Genomic DNA, 27,800 nt, shown 5'->3' on the forward strand with positions numbered 1-27,800 from the left:
AGGGCAGAAGCATACCTCCTCTCGAATAGATGCTATTGTTCCAGAGGTCAGTGCTTTTCCCTGGCTGTGTTTCTGAGTGTTGACTTCGGCATCCCCAGACCCTGAGACAAGGTTGCGTAGATGGAAGATCTGGGCTTCGTAAAGGGATGGCTCCAGCAGCCAGTGACTATTATAATATTTCAAGCTATAGATAAGAATCACACCTACCACCTGTCTCTGATTTCATCTTGCATCTGATGTGTTTTGTAGTGGTGAAGACATTAATAAACTGTGCTTAAGCTTTCTTCATCCTATTGACTTTATTTGTCCACATGCATTTAGTTAATGAGATGGCTTTTCTCCTTGTGTTCATAAATATTAAAAGCTATGAACTTTCCACAAATCAATTGCATAGGCTTGTTTTCCTTTATCTAGCTTTTCTTAAATATCCATTAGTGACCAAAAATGGTTATATAAAAGTCTGATTAGCTTTTCCTGATTGAGATTCATACACATACATCTTTATCATCCAAGTTTCAGGTGGCCTAAAAGCAAAAGAGATGAACCAAAAGAGAAGGCAAGGGTGAATATGACATTGACCATATCTGAAACTGCTCTACAAACTTGTTAACCTTGTTCATACTATCTACCAAAAAAATGCCGGATGTAGGATATTATCATACATCTGCACTTTTTCAAAGTAGCTGAGAATATTCTTATCATTTCTTCAATTATTCAATGTCTTCTTATCATCTAGTTTGAATATTAGAAATTTTACTTTCTATGGCTTAGCATAGTGTGCTGACCTGATTAGTAGGTATATCCACTTGCTGGTTGATGATTTGGAGGCAAATCTCGTAATTTTCAAGATGACCCATGAGATGCCTGACTATACTTTTAAACGTCTAAAGCTCCATACAAATGTGAAGGATCATTATCTTCTTTTCATTGCTCTTCTACAAGCATGTTTTTTTTCCCTTTAGAAATTATTCAATACATAGTCTCTACAACCAGAGAAAAAGGATTTTTGTCATTTTCCCTAATTGGCATTTTTCTGATTTGTCATTCTGATTTGTCATTAAATCTGTCATGGTTTCGGGCTAACAACAATATCGGATGCCTTCTTCTTTAACGAATATAGCAAACCTTCATTTTCCATTCTGTCTGGTAAAGCTTAACAATTCTCTTAGGCACATAGAATTTCAGGATTTGGGAATTTCTTTCTTCTCAGAAAGGAAAATTTTATTGTTTTTGCCCTAGTTTCATCTTTAAAACCTTTGAAACTGTTACCAGACTGTTTTAAATTATGAGCAAAACGGGGGTTTTCGAAGGTCCCCGGAAAAAGCCTGGTCAAACAGCATACATTATATAAAATGAGGCATGCAGAGGAAAAAGAGAAAGGACTAGAAGTAGAAAAACAAATGATCTTCAAGGTTGTCTCACTTCACAAAGACAGAGTAAACTCTCTGGCAATAATCCTTTTAGAATTAGACAGACATATAAAGCAAAGTGTAATAAATGAATACTGGATGACAGTCTTTTTTTCTAGTTCATTAATTTCGCTTAAAATTGACTTGAAATACATGTAAGTACACGTCAAAGCTGACACACTCACTTTAAAATTTTAAAATGTACTAATCCATGCCTGAGGTATTTATAGCAAAGGTCCTTAACAATAGGTAAGTTCTTCAGACTCAAGGACTGTCTTAAATACCGGGGGTGCCAAAAAAATGTATACACGTGACTTGTATTCACCTTTTGTTATCAGTATATATTGAGTATGACAATTTTAATACAGTTTTTTTATTTCTTAAAATGTGTATACATTTTTTTGGCACCCTCTGTAGTTCAGTTACTTATAGTAACCTGTGGTTTTTTTATGGTGGCAGTCATTAACATTTAGAAGAAATTTTTCTTGGGGAGTTAATATGTTGGTGTATACTTCTGAAAAGTAGTCTTTGCTTTATTCTTCTTTTAGCTTGTTTTTAAAACCCTTTGCATTTTAGATCAGCCTCAACATTAAGATCCTCCAGAAAACTCAAGGTTGAGACTCAGGGCTCTCAAACATTCTTTACAAATCTGTCTGCAAGAGCCAGCCTTGTGGTCTGTTCCTGGAGCAGCACCAAGGAGAGAAGCTACTGCCTTCCAGTCACCCTGGGGGTGTTTATTAAAACAGATTCCTTTGCCCAGCCCTGCATTCAGCAAGCAGTGTTTCTGGGGGTGGGGCATGGGAATCTGCCTTTTAAACTAGCTCCCCAGGTGACTCTGCATACTAAATTTTGAGAACGAGGGCCTTTTGGTACATGCCAGAGGCCTTGTCTTCCAGCATCCTTCTCTAAAATGCAGTAAAGCATCTTGGTCCTCAATACTATGGTTGATGGAGGCTTAAGCTGACCCAGAATGAACGTACTTCTGTTCATTTTGCAGCCTGTAAGTCCAGGCGCTCAAGTCTGAAGATACTCCTTTTCCCTTGGGCAGTTTAATAATTCTCTTCTCAGGTTTCCAAGTATTTAGGGGCACCTTAATTGGTTAATGATTAAGGGGGTAGAGGTTGTCTTTTCCTTAAGGAAGGAGAGAGCAGAACAGACTCAGTCCTAAAATATTGTTAGACGTTAATATCTTTCATATTCAGTGTTACGGTCTTGTTAAATTTCCATCTATCTGTAAAGAAGTAATCGTTTCTCTTGATTGAATCAGAAGTATTGGAAAAGATGTTCTTGATGTCTGTGGACAAAATTCAGGGGTCTGTGAACTCAGATGGGAAATAGTTCTGCATTTATTTTCATTGATGCCCTAAGTGAAATTTAGCATTTCCTTCAATGAAGATGTAGGCAATGAACTATGGTGGTTCGCATAAACTCTGCCTGTGATTTTATTGCCAATAGAAAGTGCAGGTCTTTTCATAGCATATTGTTCGTTGTTGGAGCGATCTCAAAATACTGCTTATGAATGTCACTACTACAAACGTACAGTAATTATTAGACCAACTACTAAAACTTGCTGAGTCTTATTTGCTATTGTATCATATTTTAAAATTTTGATAACTATTTTTCAATAGAATTGACTTCTGTTGTAATCTTATGTATTTTATTTTATGCATTTACAAATATTATTTTGAGAATGGATCAATTAGCTTCACTACACTGCCAAAGGGAATCAGGTCCAAAAATTGGGTAAGAACCCATATTCTAGATATTGTGTAGGATCTTTTTCATCCTATGCCATCTTTTTTTTTTGAGATATTTCTCTTAAATGAACTATTTTTTCCTATTCTTATAATCATCTCATCATTATGTATATCCACTTTTTTTTTTTTAACCACAGCTGACTCCACTGGGACCCATTCTTTGTACACAACATACAAAGACTACGAAATTATGTTCCACGTTTCTACCATGCTGCCATACACACCTAACAACAAGCAACAGGTAAGAGCGCCTTGTGTTATCTCGGTTTCTTCACCCTTGTCTCATTTTCCCCAGAAGCCTAAGTGGCAAGTTTATAAAATATTAAACTGCAATTGAATGTTGCACCTGTCACAGCAACAGGAAGCTTTGTACTTTGTGGAAGTAGGGAATAGCGAATGAGCTGAAAACAAATGAACAGACACAAATTCTAGGTTAACAGCCACCTGGATGGCTTTCTGAATTAATCGTTTGCTTTTTACGCATGGGGATTGAGGTTTTCATGAAATCTGAAGAGAACAAGTTGAAATCATGGTGATTAGATGACGGCAGGGTTTCAAAGAACACATATGAGTGGGTGAAGTTTCATCTCAAGAGGTCAATGTACAAAGCAAGAAAGGACTGATGTTTCATTTCAGGTTGCAAAGCAGGTATACTCAGAGAAAAACCAAGTGTCAGTGGGATCCCCAAAAAATGTTTTTCTTAACATATTTGTCAGGACCATAAATAACAATTACATTTATCTACATCATACACAGAGTTTCTTTTAAAAAGCTCTAAAAGCACAATGCCTGTTACTAAAATGTTGTCAGGGAGAAAGTACAATGCAGAAACTAAGAAGTGACAGATTGTTACAGAGCAAAATGGAAACTGGCAGTATTGTTTTAGAGAGTATGTAGAGTTGTTTTTAAAAAATATTTCAAAATAAATGATACCAAGCTGAAATTTAAAAAGAACCGGAGAGCTAACAGACTCTTCTTTCAATAGCTATTATAAACACAAGCAGTCCAATATTACTTCTGACCTTAGAATGGGTATAGATTTTTGTTATTGTCAATTGTTGTACTAACAGAACACAGGCCCAGCTGCAGAATGATTCACATCCTCTTTCATGGAATTTAACCAAACACAGATCTAATCTAATACTTCATCACTTTAGGTTTGAGTAAATCACAAATCTCGGTAATAAAATTTTGCCTCTTAGGATTACCAAAGTCATCCAAAATAGGAAGCAAAGCTATGGATCAGCTATAACTCTGAAAGAAACCGATTTTAAGATAAGTTTCCTGATCTGGAGTTTGTTGACAATTTGTTTTACGCAAATTCCAAGTTCTAGATTTCTTGGAGAGGAAAACATAATGTTGAGAAAAATATATAAACCTCTTATTATAATCTCTTATATTTTTATATATAAACCTCTTACTAGTTTTATATATAAAAATCTCTTATATTTTTATATATGAACCTCTTACTAGTCATCAAACAACAAATTTAAGAACATTGACAAATGATTTTTAAACGGGAGATAAAGGCTTATTCTACCTGATTACTCAGCAGAGAAAGGATAAGTGGTATTGGTAAACTATTTAGTAACAAGATTCAAGTAGTTGTTTATTTCTAACTAAATGAGATGAAATACTGAGCGGAGTAATTGGTACTGCTACCTATAAAGATATTTTAGTTTTCTAGTGACAGAATTTATTTCTTCAGTATAGATTACTTTATGCTTGGAAAAAAACCCAAAGATTGTGTCTTTTAAAGGCTTTTTGCAGGAATTTATTTATAAATATTGTCTTGCATTATGTGCAATGTGAGATGGATAGATGGGTTTATTTCTACTTGGGTCCTTTATTAAGACATTACATCTCAAGCCATATTTTAAAGAAAGGATGACAACGCATCAAAAAGACAATGACATCATCTATGCAAGAATGGCAATATACAGACAAATTGTGTGTGTTTCTGGTATGTCCATGATCCTGAGTAGATTAATAATGTTTAATAGTGGGTGTATTCTATACAGCAGTCAATACAGGCCAGCCTTTATTTCTGTAACATCTGATCATATATCATGTTTAGAAATGAAGTAAATGGCCTCATTAAAAGATAATTTGGGATGCTTTAAAATTCTTAAGGTTAAGAGTACATTTCCTGGACATTCTAATTCTCAATTCTCAACCTTAATCTAAAAGGCTATTGTTTCTCTAAGCTGGCAGCCAATACTAGAGCATTGATTTTACTGGTATGTAGTTTATGTAAGTTAAAAGTCACTGGAGAATTTTTTTTTAAGTTTTATAAATGAGATCTTATGTCTACTAGTGGATAGTTTATATAAATGTCATGTTATTTTCTTCCTTATAAAAGCCTCCATATATAAATATGAGAAATACAAATTTAGTTCAATTTTTATTCATGCTGTTGAATTAAACTATCTAATAAATCCCTCCTGAAAAGACTCTTACCTAGGATGAGTTGGGGTGCCTGAATTTGAAAGTCACCTTTCCAAGACGCCATTTAATATGAAGCAGAAGGTGGTCTTAAGTGCTTTCACTGTGATTAAAGAAGCTATTTAAACTTGAAATTTAACCTGCTTTTACGTTGTTACAGCATTCTGGAATATTATTAACTTCTACGTTCCCATCTTACGACACAAAAAGTTTATCAGAAAACACCTTAGCCACATTTCTTGAAATGAAGCTCATTAAACCAGAACATAAATTGTGTTGTAATTACTTCAGCTATTCTCAGCTTTAAGAAATCTTCCCTACGCTAGTGCACTGTTGGTGGGACTGCAGATTAGTGCAGCCACTATGGAAAACAGTATGGAGGTATCTCAGGAATCTGAAAATGGAACTACCCTATGATCCAGTAATTCCACTCCTAGGCATCTACCCGGAGAAATCCAAAACTCCAATTCAAAAATCTGTATGCACTCCTATGTTTATTGCAGCACTTTACACAATAGCCAAGATATGGAAACAACCAAAATGCCCATCGGTAGATGACTGGATTAAGAAGCTGTGGTACATTTATACAATGGAGTATTACGCAGCCATAAAGAAGAAAGAAATCTTATCATTTGCAGCAACATGGATGGATCTAGAGAACATTATGTTAAGTGAAATAAGTCAGAAAGAGAAAGACAAGTACCATATGATCTCACTTATATATGGAATCTAAAGAAAAGACTATGTGAATGAACTAATCAGAGTCAGTTTTGGGGACGCAGAGAAAAAACCGAGAGTGGTTAGATGGGTGTGTGGGAGGGGGTTGGGGATAAGGGGAAAGGTGAAGGGATTTGGAAGCAGCTGGTAACCACAAGATGGCCTCAGGGTTTTTCTTTTGAAAATTAATTTGGGGAAGGTATTCTATAATGTCGTAAAGATTTTGTTGGGTATCCGATGGACATGCGTCCTATTTGGGAGACCACCTCAGGGATACTGTGGATACCTGATCATGGCATTGTACATCAGAAGCTAAACATTAATGAATGCCAACTATAATTTTATATATATAATGTGATGGTTCAGTGTGAGGTCGGAGGGATAGTGGATGGGGGGAGGGGGGTTCACAGTATGAGGGATATAAATGATGAACGTCTAAGTATTACCTTGTTTTGTACACCTGAAACTAATAAATAAATTAATTAATAAAAAAAAAAAAAAAAAAAAAAAAAAAAGAAATCTTCCCTATGGCAAGTTCCTTTCTCACATGAAAATGGAACAAAACTGTTGTTATGGAAACTGAGGATTTAGAGATGCTGGAGCTTGGCAGAACATGTCAGATATTGGGTAAATCTATTTGAATGGGCTATATATGTTTTGCAGATTTGAGAATATTCATATCCATATCCTTCCTTGGAAGGAATGATAAGACAGACTAAAATATTGACAATAACTGCATAGATTGATTACCTACTCTAATGTGTAGTGGTTAAAAATGAATGCTTTAAATAAAGTTGTGTGAGAGAATTGAGGAAAACAGAGCATTGTCATTTATGTTTGCTTATTTTTTCTTTTAGCTCCTACGGAAGCGGCACATTGGAAATGATATCGTAACAATTGTTTTCCAAGAGCCTGGAGCACAGCCATTCAGCCCAAAAAACATCCGATCCCACTTTCAGCACGTTTTCGTCATCGTCAGGGTTCACAACCCCTGCACAGACAGTGTCTGTTACAGGTATGGGTGCAGCGGAATGGCTGGAGGGGCATTGGCTGGGTCTCACAAAGGGCCCCATCCAGCTCTGCTTTTTGCAGGGGCAGTGGGATGTCTCGTACTGTTTATGTTTGTCTTTAAACTGTGCATGCAAGTGGCCGAATTCACTCAATGACGTAACCTGATGGCTTTGACATTCCCCAAATGTGTTGGTTAGACACCTACTGTTTCCATTTGCACCTCCTCCTTAGGTGATGTCCTTCGTCCGTGCCATCTGGTCACCAACTAATTACTCATACTGCTAATTATATTTTGCTTTTGTCATGACAAGAACAGAGAAGAATAATCATAGTGAGTAGGGAAGAGAAGCTGTTCTTTTTTAAATTACTATATATTACAAAAGCCCAAACCATTGCTTAAGACTGATCCACTCTAACATTTTTAACTGTGGTCTTAGAGGCATTTCTATGCTTCATGAAGCATTTGGTGGAATTGTTTCAATGTCCCTTGTTGACCTAGTCTCATGAGTCTCACAATTCAAGCATCTATCTGCAGAGGCCTTTGCAAGAATACTGGAGGGTTTTGGTGTTGAAAATGATAAGATACTGGGTTGACACGAGAATAGTGCCAAGAAGATATAAAAGGATAATCTCGCATTAGTAAGATGTTTCTATTATGAATCTAGCCTTTCAAAATAATGAAATTTTATATCTTTTGATCCCTAAAATTTGGAAGATGAGGCTTTGTTAATTTTGGGTATTTGTTTTTCAGTTAATGTAGACACCTATGCAGGAAGTGGCCAACACAGACTGGTAATTGGTTTGTTGTGAGATCCACAGCTGTCTAATTGTAGGTGTAATGCGTAGACATAGAGCAAGCAAGTTCAAGGAACAAAACATATAAAGGTTACTTTGGACTGCTGCTGACCGCCACCATCCTTACATGTTCCATAATAATAACTATTACATATGTTAATAAGCCCCATACTATTCTAGGCACGGTACATGGGTTACCACATTTAATTTTTTATTTCCCCCTTCTTCTGCCTCCCTTGCCCCCCCCCCCCCCGACTCCAGTTCAAGCCGTGGTTTCTCAGTCTAGTTGTGTAGGACACAGCTCCCTGATGCATGCTGGTATTATGAGCCTTGCGCTCCCCCGGGCTGAGGCAGTCAGTCACTGGTTGTTGGTCAGCTGCTCACAGCAGCTCACAGCAGCTCTTGGCTGCCGGCCGCTCACGCTGGCTGCTGGCCGCTCATAACAGTACACAGTAGCCCACGGCAGCACAGCAGCCCACGGCAGCTCACACCAGCCCAGCTCCAGGGAGAGCTGTTGTTCACAATCTCAGGTGTAGAGGGTACAGCTCACTGGCCCATGTGGGAATCATACCAGCAAACTCCGCTTTAGGAGCACAGTGCTCCAACCACCTGAGCCACAGGGCCAGCCCCACATCTAATTTTTAAAACCTATTTTCAGATGAGGAAACTTAAACATATGGCGAGAGATAATTTGCCTGAGGTCAGCTGGTACTGGGCAGGTAGTACCAGGTAGAGCTTCAATTCAAATGCGTTAAATCTGATTCTAGATCGCAGTCTCTATGCCTCACTCACTTGCCTGTGATGCAGAGGTCTTTGCTGCCCCTGCTGCTGACATACCAGAACTTTCGGGTGCCAAGCCTATGTGAAAACCCAAGACTAGGGAGGTCTGTAATTTCCTAGGCCCGGGGTGGAAACGCAAACAGAAGAGACCTAGATCTGAAGCCTCTTATCAAGAATATGGTCTCTGACCACAGGATGGCCTCAGGGTTTTTTGAGAATTACTTTGGGGAACTTATTCAATAGTGTTTGGGGATTTTGTTGGGTGTCCGATGGACATGTGTCCTGTTTGGGATACCACCTCAGGGATACTGTGGATGCCTGGTCATGGCATTGTACACCAGAGGCTGGACATTAATGAATGCCAACTATAATTTTATGTGTATAATGTGATGGCTCGGTGTGAGGTCGGGGTGGTGGTGGATGGGGGGAGGGGGGTTCACGGTGTGAGGGATGTAAAAATAAAATAAAATAAAATAAAACTATTATAAAATAAAAAAATAAATTAAAAAAAAGTAAGTCAGATTTCTACAGAAAATGTAAAGAGGATCAGATCTGTTTTTAATTTGAAGGCAATAAAAAAGACTTTGGGCCTTTTGTGAAAAAAAAAAAAAAAAAAGAATATGGTCTCTGAAATCTGCTTTATTTAGACATGGAATGAAAGAATAGGTACAGGACATTTGACTATGACTGAGGTGGATAACTATTTGCATTTAGAAAATACCCCAGGCCATTGAGACGTGCTATGTACTGATTCATGCAAAGAATGTCATCCTACTTTGTAGATGGAAAGCTAAACCCTTTTTAAATGGTCATTAGGAAATGTAGGGAGTGGAAAGCTGTACATTTTCTTTTAAAGAGAGCTTCTTCTTTAAAAGCCTTTATCTAAGTAAAGTGCTGTCCAATAGAAATATAAAGCTAGCCACATATTAATTTTATATTTTCTAATAGTCATGTTTTTTTAAGTAACAAAAAATAGGTTAAATTAATGTTAATGATACATGTTTTTGATCCAGTCATATATTTTATTTATCTGATCATACCCAAATATTATTTAACTATGTAATTTTTTAATTTTAAAAATTGAGGTATTTTACATATTTTTGGACTATGACTTTGAAATCTGGGATACATTTTAGACTTACAGCTCACCTCAAATAGGATGCTCAGTTTTCATTGGAAATCATCTGTAGAGTTCATAAAATTTGCAATTGGAAAAGTAGATTCACATGCTCAGATGGTTCCAAACATGCTTTTAAAAAGCTTTCCAGTAACAGAATCAAGTGCCAGTTTTTTTAACTTAATGTAATGTAATACTCCTTGGTCACCCTAGCCACATTTCAAGAGCTCGGTAGCCACATGTGGCCAGTGCACATCTAAACAGGGTGATAAGGAGGGAAGGTGTCTTCACCTTCTTCAACATTGTGCTAGAAGAGGAGGTGATACCTGTTTTATTCTTTTCAAGCTTGCACCCCGCCCTCCACCCCCGGCCTGATAATCATGATTTTGGCTCTCTCTTATTTTGAATTTGTTGCGTAGATAGCCCATCTTCTTAACCTCACCATATAATGCTGGGCGTCTTTGCAGGAGAACACTGAACTCTCCTGCTCATGACACACGGGCTCGTCTGGAATTTCCTAGTCGCCAAGCTTATTTGAAGACCAGTTCACTGGTTATAAATTGTAGATTTTGCTCTTCGGTAAATCCAAGGAACGTATCAGTTTGTAACATCACTGAAGGAAATCACAGGAAACAAAAGTAGTGATCTGTTCTTGTTGTAAACTTTAGGTACATTGATTTTTCCCCAGTCCTTTTCCAAATGAGGGAGACATGTTTCTAGGGGTACATGGTGATGTCAGGAGAGGTTTAAAGCCCAGAATAAATAGGGCACCTCTCTTGAGGTCTTTAATGCTTGGGGAAAGGGGCATGAAGGGGTGTATTTTCCATGAAAATAAGTGTATTATGATGTAGAATGGAAAATTTGTATTAATTTTAAGATAAAACATGGGTCTTCAAAGAATTTTTATACCTGTGAGTTTTTCTCATAATCTAGGCACTCCCCAAACTACTAGGGGCATGGATTTACAGGCCTCTTTCATTAAGAGTACTTTGGTGGACAAGTTTAGCACTGCATTGATTTATACTAATTTGATTTAAATCTAACTGAACTTTATCCCTAAGTGATGTGGTTAGAGTGGTTGAAATGCTTTTTATCATTTGAAACCTCTTGTTCCTGATGGTCTCCACTGTAAACACTCACAGTTAGTTCCTGACATCTCTTGGTGCCAATAAGTGGAGAGTGCCAAAGTTGTTTTCTCAAAGGAGTTCCTTGACATAATTGTGTAAAGAAGTGTGGGGTTAATGTAGGCTGAAGTCATAACGAACGTTTAATGAGAAAATGGGATATGGTGTGTATTCCAAGGCACAGATGGATGAAATTCAGTGGGAAACAGATAATTCTAGGAGTGGCCAGTGGTAGATACTGAACTGGAGACACAGGAAGGAGGCTGGACAGTATAGTAAAAAGGTTACTCCTGCAGGAAAGCCCTTAGAATGCCAGGCCCTCAGATAACACAGTACAATAGAGAGTTTTAGGAAAAGTTACCCAATGCCACCATGAAAGGTAATTTATATACAGAAAGACAGATTGGAAGCTTGTTATTTATTTATTTTTCACTAGTTCTTGACAATCCCCATTTGGGTTCTAGGCACTGTTCTGGGCTCTGGGATACAATGCGGGAACCAAGAGAGAAATTCATATAGTGGATATGTACATGAGGCCCTGAAATGTGTGTTTTCTCTCCCTGAGGACTGGAAAGTTTATATAGGAAAAACTGACTAATTCCGACTAATTACAGAGGCCAGTTAACCTTAATAGTACACAGAGCCAAGAGCTCAGAAATTAATCACTAAATCTGTATAGTAAAGCTTATGTCCATACCTGATAAGAGAGCCCGCCAGTCTTGCTTTTTATTTGTATCATTACAGTGAACTTCATTGTCTGGTCCCAGCTGATAGAGCAGATTAGAAGCAACAAATCAAAGAGATGAAGTATCTGTTTAGTGACAAGAATGTACTGAAAACATCAGTAAGTGATTAGTGATAAGGGAGATGCAGAAAAAACTATTCATATCAAAGATAGAAATTCAATCAGCACAGCAGTCTGGAGTCATTTGGTTTGGGAGCAAACAGCCGAGCATACTTCACTCACCCCTGAGAGCCTCACTTTGTAAAAACACAGTGTAAAAATTTTTTTTCGCCATTTTTCAACAACTAATGAATTAATGGATCTATGCATTGATCATCAAAAGCTGCAAATGTCACCAAAAGAGACAAATACATGTAGCATAATGGGAGAACACAACCCCATGTATGAATTAGTCTCCCCACCATTGAATCTGAATCTGATCAAATCTCTTGAGAAGCCTATTTTCAGGAAATACAAAAGACAGAACCTGTTTGTATTCAACAAAATTCAGACTCTGGACAATTCTACGTAATGAACAGTCTAATTTCTTTAATAAATAAATTGCAAGGGGAAAAAAAGGAAAGTGAGAGAAGTGGAGGGCAATTAACAGAATAAAAAAATTTTGAGATAAAATTAATTGCAATATGTGGGCCTTATTTGGATTCAGTTCAGACAAAAAGACTACTAAAAACTCTCAGGACGTCTTAAGCAATTGAAAATTGGAACATTGACTCACTATTTGACGAAACTGAAAAATTGTTAATTTTAGAACTAGTATAGTAATTAATAAGTGTTTATAATAATGACCCTGAGTCTTTGAAACAAATGCTAAATTGTGATTAGTAACTATGTTTAGGGAGGTAGCAATATATGTTACTCCTCTCAGAAAGATTTCCATATCCAGTGGTTAAAATGTAATAAATGTTGAAAGGAGTGAGTATGATGTAGCACAAAATGTACTTGGAATCAGACCAGATTGTTAAACCTCTCAGATCTTAAATTTCCTTTTCTGTGCAGTGGAAGGTTACTTGACATCTACTTAACATCCCATAAGTAAAGCATCTTGTGTAGGCAGGGAGTGTGGTGCGTGCGCATTAAATACCCATGCCCTGCATCTTTTCTTCTCTTGAATAAAAATAAATATGCAAACTTAAACCGAGTGGAGTGGGGGGCGAGGAATCAAAATGGGTCAAGTGGTGGAGATTTCTCTCAAAAACTCTATTCCAAGCCGTTAATTAATCAGCATTCCTGTTGTCCAATGTAGTCAAACTTCCTAAGACAAAAATCTGAATACGTCACTCTTCGTGCTTATTAAGCCATTTAGGGACTAGCTTAGGCATTCTAGCACAGCCTGCAGCATGGAGTCCTTCAGGTCTAGCCTCTCCTGTCTCTGACCCTCCACTGCCACCTTGAGACCAGTCTTCCCTCCATCCCCTGCCTCACTCTTGAGCCATGTGGAGCTACTTAACAGCTCCCAGAATATACTGTACTCTGCCCCTCTTTGCACGTGCTGCACTCTGGGCAGAAAGGCCTCTCTTCATATACACCCCTGCCCTGCCTTCCTCTGATGAATTCCTGATTTTCTTCTCTCTGGGGGGTTCCCCTGGCACCCAGGACTAGATAAAGTGCCTTTGCCTAAGTGTTTCCAGTAGCACCCCGTACCTCCCCAGGAGGGCATGCAAAACACTGGATACAGCCTCCAGCAGGTTGAGCTAATGGAGGGCTGAGCCTGTGCCATCTCAGCCTTGATGCTCAACACTAGCACTGTGCCTAGAGTGTAGTCAGCGCTCAGTGAGTGCTGCTGAGTGAATGCTATGAGAAAACGAAAGCGCCCACGGAGGGAGTGATGGGCACACATTTGTTCTGCCGCTGTCCTACGCCCGCATCTGCTTTCTTAGCTCACCAAACTGGCAGTCTGATCCAGACTCCAAGAAGGAGATACTTCCCTCTACTGTTTTCATGCTAAGTCCTCTGCCTTTTCAATTTTGAGCTGCGAATTGTTGTTTATTGGCATTTCCATGGTATTTCAGAAGTTAAGGTGTCTTATACTTCTCACTTTTTCCATAAACACTTCTGTTCAGATATCTCTGGGACATTCCCATGTATTAACTTGAAATTGACTTTGGGTATCAAGAACTGCTATTTCATCCATGACCTTTGATGCCGGCAAATGTTACAAGGCCCAGACCTACTAGGCACAGCCTAATACCTAGTGGTCTCCTTGGCCCTGTGACTCTCGTGAATGGTCCGTTTTGCAAGCACCTCAAAAGTGGGAGGTTTAAAAGCATTCCTTTAGAGAAAATAAGTGTTGTCTTGTCACAGAGCATACTGTGGGCTGTGCAGAAGCTTAAATTCCAATCCTGTCTTTCTCTGACAAGCTCTGGGCAAATCATTTACCTTCTGAGTCTGTTTCCTGGAGAAGTGATGAGTTTGTACCAGCTGTTTACATGGAGGTTCAGGGGTATGTCAAACGACAGAGGAAGGCACAAGACGGCTTCCTGGCCCCTTAGCTATACTCCAAGATTGGACACAGAGCATATTTGAGTAGAGTGCAAAATCAAGATGAATTTTTATGATGAAACTCAAAATTTTATTGGCAGAGTTTGAGGAACACTGAATTCTCCAAGTTTCCTTTCCTTCCACTGCTAACTTTCCATCGCTATTTCAGCCACTGAGCTTCTGTCTGTCCTCTAGATAACCTTCTTGAGTAGAACATTTTACCGTGTTTCCCCCAAAATAAGACCTACCTGGACCATCAGCTCTAATGCATCTTTTGGAGCAAAAATTAATATAAGAGGGCTGGCCCGGTGGCTCAGGCGGTTGGAGCTTCATGCTCCTAACTCCGAAGGCTGCCAGTTCGATTCCCACATGGGCCAGTGGGCTCTAAACCACAAGGTTGCCGGTTCAACTCCTCGAGTCCCGCAAGGGATGGTGCGCTGCACCCCCTGCAACTTGCAATGGCAACTGGACCTGGAGCTGAGCTGCGCCCTCCACAACTAAGATGGAAAGGACAACAACTTGACTTGGAAAAAAAGAAAAAGTGCTGGAAGTACACACTGTTCCCCAATAAAGTCCTGTTCCCCTTCCCCAATAAAAAAAATTAATATAAGACCCGGTCTTATATAATATAACACAGCATAATACTGGGTCTTATATAAGACCTGATCTTATATAATTTAATGTAAGACTGGGTCTTATATTAATTTTTGCTCCAAAAGACGCATTAGAGCTGATGGTCTGGCTAGGTCTTTTTTTTTTTAAGATTTTAATGGGGAAGGGGAACAGGACTTTATTGGGGAACAGTGTATACTTCCAGGACTTTTTTCCAAGTCAAGTTGTTGTTTTTTCAATCTTAGTTGTGGAGGGTGCCGTTCAGCTTCAAGTTGTTGTCCTTTCAGTTTTAGTTGTGGAGGGCGCAGCTCAGCTCAAGGTCCAGTTACCGTTGCTAGTTGCAGGAGGCGCAGCCCACCATCCCTGCAGAAGTCGAACCTTTGTGGTTGAGAGGATGCGCTTCAACAAACTGAGACATCCAGGAGCTCAACGGCAGCTCAGCTCAATGTGCCGTGTTCAATCTTAGTTGCAGGGGGTGGAGCCCACCATCCCCTGTGGGACTCAAGGAATCAACTGGCAATCTTGTAGTTGAGAGCCCACTGGCCCATGTGGGAATTGAACCGGCAGCCTTTGGAGTTAGTAGCATGGAGCTCCAACCAGCCGCCTGAGCCACCGGGCTGGCCCCGGCTAGGTCTTATTTTCGGGAAAACACGGTAGTCCTCAACAATGCTGAGTGAATAAGGCAGGGCTATCATTTTAAAGAGTGTGTTATTTATAAGGAGATAACAATATTGCGTATAAGGCAAACATAAGTGTGGCCACGTAGAAGCCCTTTAGAATCTGCTTTTTTTAAAATAACAAGAACCATTTATAATTAATATATTTTAAATATCTCTATATAACAAACTGAAATTCTGGAAAGGCATCTTATGGAGGCAAAACTACTTAGCTTGAAGCAGGTGTAATTATCAAGAGTACAGAATTTGTGGCATCTAAATTAATGAGCTTTTAACCTTGTAGAAAACCTTGAAAGTTAGATTCACCCAAAACAAAACCCTTTATTTGAAAAGAACATTCTAGGGTATCATATTCGTCATCTTGTTCAGTAAGGATTCTATTTCTATTGATGTAAACTGATTTTAGTGTCTGTATCATTTACCTCCTGGCCGTGGTGAATCAGTGATAATTATATGTTAAGGATTCAGTTCCTTCCCTCATAGTTCATTCTAGAGGCTTCTAATTATTGGTGGGTTTTCAGTATATGTTTGTCTAAAGTTCTATCAGTTAATAAATAGCTCTGTAGAAAGCCAGTGAGTTTAAGGGGCAAGTGGATGGATGGTGCCCATATTCACACCCCCTGCTAAGCATTTTCCTCTCCTTATTTAAAATAAAATCACAGCTGCTTCTTGAGAAAGAATAATGATTTGAAGTGAAATTAGCAAGAAAAGAGATTGCCAATTTAAAAATGAAAGATGTTAAATATTTCTGGATCTTTAAAGGATTCCTTTTAGAAAAGCTAGCAGATTTGTATTTTAGCATCATTTGCTTGAATTAGAAAAAAAAATAACATGATCAAATTAAAATTATACAGCTGTCAGCATTCAAGCCAGACAGTTCACAATAGACAAGAAAAATTGCCTTTTGTAATACTGGTATAATTAGGCTATAATGCATAAGGAGGTTTCTGTGCATTCTCTCTCCAGTTAGCAAATCGAGTGTTGCTGACACCTTTTCTTTGTTATGAAGTGAACTAGGTAATCTTTTGAAAAAAATAATTTCTGAAAAGCAACAAATAGGCCATTCCGTGGCATTTTCTGACAAAATATAATTTGTATCTGAGGCTGCTGTTTATTTATTTATCCTACTTTCAAAAGAAGTAATCATTTTTTGAACAGCAAAGCTGAATATCTTAAAGCAAACCCTTCTTAAAATAAAAGAATATTGAAACAAAGCTCTTCGATTTAATTTGAAAGATGCATACTCTCTGATTATGTCCTTTTAATTCTGGGGGTTCAGAAGAAATAGACTTTGTATTGCTTCCACAATACTTGGTGCAATTATGTAATTGACTTACTTTTAAGTAATTAGTTAATTTGAAAAGAAAGATGTTTGATCTGTTAGAATCATTTTCAGCCCTCTCAAACTTTGCTGACATCCTGGAATGAGACCTTGGAACATGATATAAAACACACAACCTTTTCATTTCCATTTTACTTCTGTTGTTGTTTTAGGAAATTTTTTTTTTCCTTTTGAGATTAAGAATAATAGATTATTATAGACAGTCAAATGGTCCTTTTCTTAGGCCCAATTTAGCAATACATGTGCCAAAAAAAATGACTTGAACGGGCTTTCCTAAGTCAGTCTTGCTTAAAGGAATGGGAAAAGGAAAATATTCTCAGAAATTCTCAGGGTCAAACACCAAAAGTAGAAAATATGGACCAAAGAATAGCTCGGTTTAAAAATACGATTTTTAAGCACTGTTGCCATTAACATAAAGATCAAGATCATTTTACTACCTTACTCAAATGTCAATTTTCATTTTTAAATTATGCTTTTGATTTGGTTGCATGATGCCTGACACAGGCCAACAAATAATATTTGTTTAATTAAAAAGAATTTTTAATCCATCTCTTTTATGCCTCTTTTGACATTTTTATTATAAGCTGTCTGCTTATGGGCATCATATCTAAAATGGAGACCACATTTGTGTTCTTGTAGAATCTTAGCTTGTTCTGAAAGGTTGTATGATTATAGTACCTTCCCATCCCTGAAAATAATCAGTAGGTATTTAAAATGTGGTCTTTTATGAAGACTACCATAATTTTTTTCATGAAGTTATGATTGGTTTACTATCTATAAATGAAAATAGTGTTTTTACTTTAAGCTTTTGGGGGGGTTTTGGCCTAGAAAAAATTTTATGTTCTGTAAATACTAAATGTGGTTGAATGAAAAAGTGTGCTCATGTTAAGCAGAAATGTATATTATTTCTTGTGGGACAATGACAGTTATACTTTCCTTGTTAGGAACATCTTTATCTTAGAGAAAATATAGTTTATTCTCAAGCTTTGAGACCGACAAGTGTTGACACACTTCTTTCTCTTTGATTTTTGTCTTTTTTCTCTTAGTGTGGCTGTTACCAGGTCCAGAGATGTGCCTTCCTTTGGACCTCCCATCCCCAAAGGGGTCACTTTTCCTAAGTCAAACGTGTTCAGGGACTTCCTTTTGGCCAAAGTGATTAATGCAGAAAATGCTGCTCATAAATCAGAAAAGTTTCGGGCCATGGCAACTCGGACCCGCCAGGAATACCTGAAAGATCTGGCAGAAAAGAATGTCACCAACACCCCTATTGACCCATCTGGGAAGTTCCCGTTCATCTCTCTGGCCTCCAAGAAGAAGGAAAAGTCGAAGCCATACCCAGGAGCTGAGCTCAGCAGCATGGGGGCCATTGTGTGGGCGGTCCGCGCCAAAGACTACAACAAGGCTATGGAAATAGACTGCCTCCTAGGGGTCTCCAATGAGTTCATCATTCTCATCGAACAGGAAACGAAGAGCGTGGTTTTCAACTGTTCCTGCCGAGATGTGATAGGGTGGACTTCAACTGACTCCAGCCTCAAAATCTTCTATGAGCGAGGAGAATGTGTTTCGGTGGACAGTTTCATTAACAATGAAGACATCAAAGAGATTGTCAAAAGGTTGCAGGTGAGTCTTTCCTTTCCCTTAACCTCCAGGCAGTTTCCCTTTCGTAAAGCTTTCAATAGACTAGAGCCAAGTCACTGACACTTGTAGTCTTTCATGAGCTCCTCTGAAAACTCCCCTTGATGATGTGAAGCAACACAGAGTTTATCTCACACTCAGTTTCCATCATTTTTTCAGAAAGAAACGTAGTGGGGAAAGACATTTAGTGTGTGTATGTGTTGGAAACCCATTTGCATGTGGTACACTGTCTTGGTGACTGATGGTCTAGCCCAGCCAATCTGCTTTCGTTGTTGAAAAGAATTGTTTGTTTGGGTATCTGCTGCCTTGCATTTTTTAAGGACAAAATGAGTAGCAGAATATGGTTCCTCTCCGCTGCCAGCTCCCTGTAGGTCTCTGTTAGAGGTTTCCTTGTAACTTCAGCGAAGCTTTTGTGTTCTTTGGCTGCAACAAGTAGTTCTTTTTGGCCTGATGATGGAAATTAGTGAAGGGGAAATAACCAGACTGCTCTTCAGCTGGCAGTAGGGTATTCAGAAATAACCCTGCTGGCACTGTTTGTCCAGTTCCATGTCTACCACTTCATACCCTGTTGTGTTAAACCATGATATCTTTTGTTTCCTTGTCTAGTTTGTGTCAAAAGGTTGTGAATCAGTGGAGATGACTCTGCGAAGGAACGGACTAGGACAGCTTGGCTTCCATGTCAACTACGAGGGCATTGTAGCAGACGTAGAGCCCTACGGCTATGCCTGGCAGGCAGGGCTGCGGCAGGGCAGCCGGCTGGTGGAGATCTGCAAGGTGGCGGTGGCCACTCTGAGCCATGAGCAGATGATTGATCTCCTGAGAACATCCGTCACGGTGAAAGTTGTCATTATTCCCCCCCATGATGACTGCACCCCACGGAGGTAGGTCGGAGTTGGCAGCTGGGAGCCTGGGGGTCCAGAGCCGGGTTTGTGTGCAAGTAGAACACCCACTGGGTAGGGGAGTAGGGGGATGTGAAGGGCGCTAGGTCACATGTGATGCCGAAAGTTCCATCCATGGAAAGTCTGATTCAGGCCACAATTCCCTTTCAGCATGTGGCAACAGCAGCTGGAAAGAATGACTAGCTTGGATCGTTCCCAGGATTGACATCTCGGGGTTTATAAAGTTGCCGTTACAAATAGAGAAGTCTGGTAATATCCGTCTTAAACATCTTGCACCAGTAGCTGAGGAACATCGCATGCTTACCATTAAGAGATGCTCAGCATCGCAGGCTGTCAGACCTTTTTCTTTTATGTTCCATGACACTCTTATTCTTCTGCGTCTCTCATTTGCACCCAATTGCTGTCCCAAATTCAAAGTGCTGTTTTGACCTCTGCTAGCTCAGCCTGGAGGGCTGAATGTGGCTGACCAACCTTTTTCTTAACGGCATCTGTGTGTCAGGAATTGGCTTCAAATAAGCTGATCCTGCTCACCATACTGTGGCAGTTGGCTTCCCAGCCTTGTCCCAAAGGGAAGCAGGAGCTCCCTGCCTCTCCCAGCTCCTGCTAAGCCAGCAGTGCTGTGGAAAATTTAATGTCTCTGTCTCTGGGGGAAGTTTCTTGATGGAACAAATTTAATCAACTGTTTCTTTTCTCCTTTGGGCACACACTTGCTATTTTTGCTGGGATTTTTTTCAATCTGTGAATTTGCTTTAAACCCATTATTTTCTAAGAGTTTCTCTGAAGCTTTGGCAATTAATTCTTAGGCCTTCTGAAGCTAAGACAATATTCTTTGTCCTTTTTTTTTTTTTTTTAAGGGGACCAGTCTGCACCTGAGCTTTCACAGATTCATGAACACCAGATGATAGAATGTATACACAGTTACAGTGGGTCATTTGTGTCCTTTAAAAAGTAAGCAGCAATGACAAGCGAAATGCATTTCAGTTCTGCAAACCAAATGTTATCAACAAGACAGTGCAGGATAGTATTTCATAATACTGCTTACCTCCTAGATGTCCCAGAGATTGTGTGCCTTTGTCAGAATATGGTGAAATCCCTTTGTCTAACATCCTTAGGAAACGTTTCCTTTTGGATGACTAGATAACCTGGTTAACTAAGGCAGGGTAGGTGTGTAAGGCAATTGTATAACATTCCTCCTGCCCCCAAAAAGAGCTGAAAGAAAAGGCTCTGGATATATATTTTGGTTTCCAGAGAATTCTCTGGTTTCTTCAAGCTCACCATTAATAATGATAAGCATTTCGCTGAACTGGGATTCCAGAATGTCTCTCGAGGTGGATTAGAAGGGCTGTTAGATCCTTACAACACTCTCCAGTTGCTCTGTGTTCTTCCTATGTCTGTCTTCTGCTCCTTCTTCTCTCCTACAGATTGTCTACTTCATTGCTTCTAAATAGGCAGCTATCAACTGAAGAAGATAACCAAGCTTTGTAACTTGTCAACCTTCATTACACGCAGTACAGGGTTATGGCTACTAGTCTAAGGATTAATGTACTCAAAATGAAGCCTATAAAGCTCGTGATGTCATCTCATGTGCTCAGAGGTCTTTCCCTTGTTTCCAGCTCCCCAGTTTGTAAAGGGTGGGGAGAGCAGAGGGAAATGAGTGTGTATGGGATATATTACCAACCTTCAACTGTGAATAGTCATTACTAGAAAGATGGGTCTGAAGGCAGATAGGTCCATGATAGGAGGTGGTTTATCCACAGCAAGATACCAGACTAGATGTGTTTTCTGTGGTGTGTTGGTAAAATCAACTACCATTTGCTGAGTGTTTAATGTCCAGTTCCTGGAAAAAGCACCATTAATATTATTCCTATTTAAAGAAAACCCAGGACTGAGAAAGGTGAGTAACTTCCTAAGGTTATCTGGCAAATTTAGGTCTAACTTGAGAATCCAAGCTCCTCATTGCTATTTTGTGTGCGTGGGGCGTAAATGCTTTCCTTATATTTCAGCATCAGCAGGGACTTGCTGGTGAACTGGCTTTCTGTTTGTAACATTTGCTGATTCTCATGGTGTAAATACTGTTCCCACTGTGCCCATTTTCAAGCTGCCAACACGACACTGCTGAACACAGAGTTGGGATAGAGGCTTATAGTCCACTCTTGCAAACTAGGATGGGCTGGTCCCGTACACCCCCAACAAATGAGCTGTGTTTGTCTTACTCTCCCTATATTGCTTCTAAGGTACTAGTGGCCACCCTCTCCTAGCCAACGGAACTGGTTGTGACATGACCAAGAGTGTTGGTTAGGACGTGGGATGAAGGATCGGTGTACTGCACAGCCCACCGGCCACAGTCCCGGAGCAGCCACACTCTGCTCCTTTCATTTACAGCTTCCATCCGAAAAGCCGCAGGTGTGACATCATGCCATTGAGGCTTCGAAGGACCGAAAGCCCTGCTAGCCCCTTCCCTCCTTTAGAAACTTCAAAGGAACAGTTGAAGCATTAACACCTTGCTACAATTTTCAGCAAAATAAGACAATTCTCTTCTGTCATTTTTTACTTCTCCTCCGCACTTCACACTCCCACTGCTATTTTCCTAGCAACTAATTACTCTGTTCTTTGACTCTACACTCTCGTCTTCCTTGTCAGTTCTTACTGTAGCTCCAGCATGGAGCAGAACAGGCTCCTTGAGGCACGCTGACCTTTCCCTTCACCCCCTTCTCAGGGTTGCCTGGATCCTGAAAGCCATAGGCACCCAGTGTGGTGGTTGTACGTAACTGCAAAACCCATGTATGTTCACGTGGGAGGGTTGTTAGTTTTGAAAAGGCAGGGTGTTTTTTTTTTGGTTGTTTGTTTGTTTTAATGAAAAAGGCAGTTTAACAACAACAAAGTGGGGCTTCACTAACAAATGTAAAACAGGGCTCTTTTCCCTGTTCTCAGGAAATAAGAGACCCCTCTGAATTTTTCAAATTCAAGTTTTTTAAAGAAGGGACAGGAAAAGTAAAGCAAGATTTCTGAGCCCCTACTGTGCACTGGACTTTTTAAAGAAATCGTCATGGCAGCTTTACTTCCATGAAAACAAGGAGGAGAATGAGACTTAGAGAGGTTCAGTCACTGCCCAGAGAGCAAACACAACCAGCTGGAATGACAGTGTGCTGGAAGCAGTCCAGCAGAAACAGGTTTTGGTACTGACCTGAGGGCTTCACTACAGAGCTTCCCCCAAGGACTGAGGTGTCAGCCTGCAGGAAGGGCCTCTTGCCCCGTGCATCACAGAAACGGAGCTCCTGACCTGCAATCATCTATTGGTGCCTGTGCCCTCTCAACTTTCAACAGCCTGCCTCTTGACGAGATGAAAAATACCCAGATAACAGATTAAGTTGTGGTGTTTTGATGGTGTTGAATGGGAGTGGTGGATCTTCATTCTGTGGAGAGCCAGAATGCTACAGTTTTCAAAGAACGCTCTCAAGGGCCATTCAGGAAAAAGAGGGAAAAACAAACAGGTCACATAAAAGGACCAAATTACCTTTTAAATAAGAATGGGTTTTTTTTTCATTTTAAAACAAGTATTTCAGAGTGCAAAAGCAAATGCTTTAGAGCTGGAAGGACTTTAGAGATCATCTGGTTGCAATCTTTCATTTTTCAGACGAGGGTAAGTGTTTTTACAAGCTAAGGTCACATGGCTTGTCAGGGACTTAGCTGTCCTCAAACATCTAATTTTTCTGTGTCAAGAGTCCAGTGTTGGATATTTTGTTCAATCAATATACTGTTCAGTTGTTTTTCTATCTGTATTTCTTACTGTCTTAAGAAAAGAGAGGGGAGTAATAGGTAATAAGAAAGGAGAAAGTTAGAAGGAATAAAAAGGAATAAAAAGACTGAAAAAGAGAGTAAGGGGATGGAGTGACTTTTCAATTAACTTACGGTTTTAGCCTGTCACGATGTGTCACCTTTAATATTGAAATGGTAATTTTTGTTGACCATAGCTCTTTAAAAATTGAGGTTTCCATTTTGTCATAATCTCTGCCCTGAGTAAAATGCAATAGTCGCTATAAGGTAAAGAAGTGTGGGGACTTGAAATAGAAATATACTTTAGTTAGTAGGTGAACTAATTCTGTGGGTTCAAATGCTGGCTCTGCCACTTCCTGGCTGTGCCAGGAAGGTGGGAGGAGGGATGTGGTCGTAGGCAGATTAATCTCTCCAGGTCTCCATTTTCTCATCTGATAAATGGGGATAATGATATACACACTTCAGAGAGTAGTAGTGAGGCTAGATTAGTGCCTGCTCAGTTGTGAGCTCTGAGTGTTAGAGTTACTGTTTTTACTTGGGATGGTATAATAATCCTTTTATAAACTTTCATGCATGTCATTAAAAGCCAGCTTTTATCTTTGTTCTTCAATGGACTACTCACTTCTGGATTCCATGTAGCATTCTTGTATTTTACAGAGATAAGTAAGTGATCGGAAGCTAGGGTGGTCCGCCTCGCCACGGCGGAAGGGTCAGAAAAGCATGGCTGAGATGTAGCTCTGTGGAACCTTTGTCTTCCATTCTCTATGAATGAATCTTCTCTCCCTGCTCAGGCTTTGTCGGACTATATTCCGTAATTATAGAATATGCAGAAAGTTTCTAGTTACACGTGAAGAGTAGTGGAAATGAAGTATAGACTATAGAGAAGCAATGTTTTTGGCTAATGGGGTCTTTTAACTAGAATTAAATGTTACACAGCTTAAAAGACTATTTTAAAGAGTATTTGAACTAGATGAAAGTTGAGTGATTATCAATTCCAAACCTTTCGTTTTGCAAAGAAACTAAGGCAAAAAAAAAAAAGGAAAAGCAACTTGTCTTTTTTATATACATCATTATCATTTCTATTATCATTATTATCCTCTAACCTGATACAATATGGAGTTGAAGCAGCCAATGAAGGGATGTGTAAAATACAGAGTATCACAAAACTAAAAACTCAGCGAGGGAAATCTCAGTGTGTGCAGGAGGTGGGGGGAGGGATGTGGCCTAGGGGAAAGTTTTTGAAAAATGAAAACCCCCAAATACATGATCTAAAGTTCTGTACATGTGTTGGCTCCTAGCAGCCTATAGAAAGGGGCAGAGACGATATGATCCACTGAGTTGAAAAATTCAACCATTGCTGAGAAAAAGCAAAGCTAGTCCTGATTTTGAAGTGGAGAGAAGTTTTCCCATGGGTTATTGTAAATTTTTATTAATATTCTTTTGGCGAGCTATAGCATTCTTGCATTATATTTACAGATCCAGAGCACTAGGTATGGTATATTTAGTCAACAGTGGGAGGCTTCAAACCATACTACAGTAACACTTCTCGATTAACAACCCCAAAAAACGTTGCAATGGCATAATTTTGTCAGAAATATCAGAATCAAAGCTAGAAATTATATCCAAGCCTAAGATGGTATTTCGTCATATCAGAGAAAAGGGTTTATTACGTAAGTCATTAACTGCTCAGAGTAATGTCAAATGTTCTGTAAAGCAATGTGTTACCAATTGCAGGTCACATCTCTCAAGTAGATCATAAAGTCAAGTTAGGAGTTTGCACCCAGTGTGTTTTTTAATAAACTGGATTACCACAGAATAAAGCAGCATCGAAGCTATCAGAGGAAGGATGCGGTTGTTTGTGTTGGTGGTTGTGCTGTGTCACAGTGTACAATGTATTTCTTACTGCAATTGTGGTCCAAAAACTGGGAAAGCCATTAGCATTAAAGCATAAAAGAGGTCCAGCAGAACCTTAGGCAGGGGGTCAGATTAAGGTGGACCTAGGCTTTTGGGGGGTCGGGGGAATGGTTAGGAAACTCTAAGGAAAGGTGCCCATGGGAGATGGGCTAAGACTGAGGAGGGCGAGGCCCCCAGCAAATGCACCTGCTCCAAAAGCAGCACTTTCAAAAGCTATGGCTATCATGGAGACATGGGAGGGAATGCGTTGTGGGGTATGTTTGAAATGTCAGGATTTACACCCCGAGATACATAGACAAGGCCATGAAAGAATGGCACTTTTGTGGTGCTTATTCTCCCACCAACATAAGCCCCTTCCCCAAAATGAAAACCATCATTTTGGATGCTCTTGGGACCTGCTCTGTCTGACACAGGAGCCACAAGTCACCTTTGGATACAGAGCCCTTGTAATGTGGCTGGTCCCAAATGAGATGTGCTGTAAGTGTAAGATACATATCGAATTTAGAAGAATGTAAAATACTTCATTAATAATTTTTATTACAGATTGATTCCATGTTGAAATGATAGCATTTGGGATATATTGGTTAAATAAAATATTAAATTAATTTTACCTGTTTTACTTTTTTAATATGGCTAACTAGACATTTTAAAATTACATACATGGCTCGTATTTGTGGTTGATATTTTGTCTCTGTTGGACAGCATTCGTTAGGACTCTCCTTATGTGAGGTGTGATCAAAAACTATGGTGAATGTTTAAATTAAAAAAAAATTATTACAGTAAAAGACATATTGTCATTAATCCCCCTCAAAATATTCCTCCTCGCTTCGAACATACTTATCCCATCATTCTTGCCACTTCCTGAAGCAGTTCTGGAAGTCCTCTTTCGTGAGTGTCTTTAGTTGCACTGTCGTGGCTGCCTCGATGTCCTGAATTGACTCAAAACACTTTCCTTTCATGGTCATTTTGACTTTGGGGAAGAACCAGAAGTCGTATGGTGCCAGATCTGGTGAATAAGGTGAATGAGGACACATCGTAATTTTTTTTCTTTTTTTTTAGTTTCAGGTGCGTAATGTTTTTATTGGACAGAACTTGTCATACCAGAAGCCATGGGTGACATGGAGCCTTTCCTTGTGATCAAAAGTATGGTGAAAACTGCTGCTGAGTGCCATTTCACAGAAAGGCAGGGATTTTCAATATGGGAAGCAGCGCATTGAAGCTTAGTAACAATGTGTGACAAGTTTCAACTTGTTTGGTGCAGTCAGGTGTGAGAGAATGTGTGTTTTAAAGTTTGCCGTGAATCATTCTCCATCATGACAACGCTTCATGTCACACATAGCTTCTGGTATATGGCAATTTCTGTCAAATAAAACCATTACGGTGTGTCCTCACATACCTACCATATTTCCCCGAAAATAAGACTGGGTCTTATATTAATTTTTGCTCCAAAAAATGCAGTAGGGCTTATTTTCAGGGGATGTCTTATTTTTTCATGTGCAACAATCTACATTTATTCAAATACAGTCATGTCATCTTCTGGAACATCGTCATAACTCTCCAAAGCCCGAATTCCAGCCTTGAATTTCTTGCGACTCCATTTCCTGTAGAACCATTGGCCCCAATCTCTCATGTCCAGCAATAGAGTTCTCCTTAAATGAGCACTTCTTGTCCATGTAGCCTGTAACACAGCTGTCAGTGATTTTTATCCCATGAATTCTTGACCCAAGTCACGACCTCTTGCAGGGTAGGCTTCACAAAGTTTCCATGCTGAGTTCTCTCCATTCTATTTTCAATGTAGTCATTGATTTCCATGCATAAATGGTCCTTGAATGGCTTGTTTATTGCAATATCAAGAGTCTGGAGATAGGCAGTCATTCTTGTGAGAATCGTTATTTGATCTATTCTTCTCTCTGCAAGGAAGTTCTTCATGTCTTTAGTGCGGTGAGTGCTGGCTGAATCCCAGACTAGCAGACCTCTATGGCCATCTTGCAAAACAAGTGGCAACATTAAATCGACCCACTTCCTTATAACTGCTTGTGTGCACCAGGCGTTTTTTGGTTTCAAGAACATAAATGCCTGAAACACGTTCAACCGTATCTTTCTTGCCCTTAGTGATGATTAGATGTGGGGCTTTCTTTCCATCCAGATGAATTGCCAAAATAAAGGTAACACGTGCACTTTTGTAACCAGTGGAGGGAATGTAGATTGATGAGGCACTCCTCGGATCAATTGTCGTTTGAGATCCTTGGCCCATAAACACTGCAGTTTCATCCACAGCAATCCTGTTGGAGAGTTGGTATTTAGAAAAGTCGATATCATCAACAAAGGACTTAAATGCAAGTGCACGTTTAATATCTTCAGTATCTTCCAGTTTGAACAGGGTTGTCGATCTTAGAGACAGTTCATATCGCTGAAGGAAGCCATCCAGCCAGTGTTGGGATGCTTTGAATTCTTCTGGGGATATTTCTAACTGTGGTGCCATTGCAAGGGCAAATGCTTGAATATCAGTCCTGCACACAACCAAAGCTTTTGCTCTCCTGTCAGCAATCCATTCACAGATGATGTCTTC

At 39.5% G+C, this 27,800-nt stretch overlaps 1 protein-coding gene across 19 annotated transcripts in view; it reads left to right on the forward strand.

Moving 5' to 3' along the window:
* SIPA1L1 (signal induced proliferation associated 1 like 1) overlaps positions 1-27,800 on the forward strand; it is a 335,407-nt gene that overhangs the window by 242,415 nt on the left and 65,192 nt on the right. For all 19 annotated transcript variants that reach the window (XM_081047663.1, XM_081047664.1, XM_081047665.1 and 16 more), the window contains 4 exons: positions 3,304-3,407; positions 7,186-7,343; positions 18,056-18,629; positions 19,251-19,525. In XM_081047663.1, coding sequence (XP_080903789.1) covers positions 3,304-3,407; positions 7,186-7,343; positions 18,056-18,629; positions 19,251-19,525 — 1,111 coding nt within the window. The remainder of the gene's footprint in view (positions 1-3,303; positions 3,408-7,185; positions 7,344-18,055; positions 18,630-19,250; positions 19,526-27,800) is intronic.

The sequence above is a fragment of the Rhinolophus hipposideros genome (assembly GCF_964194185.1).
Source record: "Rhinolophus hipposideros genome assembly, chromosome: 5".
Classification (NCBI taxonomy): Eukaryota; Metazoa; Chordata; class Mammalia; order Chiroptera; family Rhinolophidae; genus Rhinolophus; species Rhinolophus hipposideros.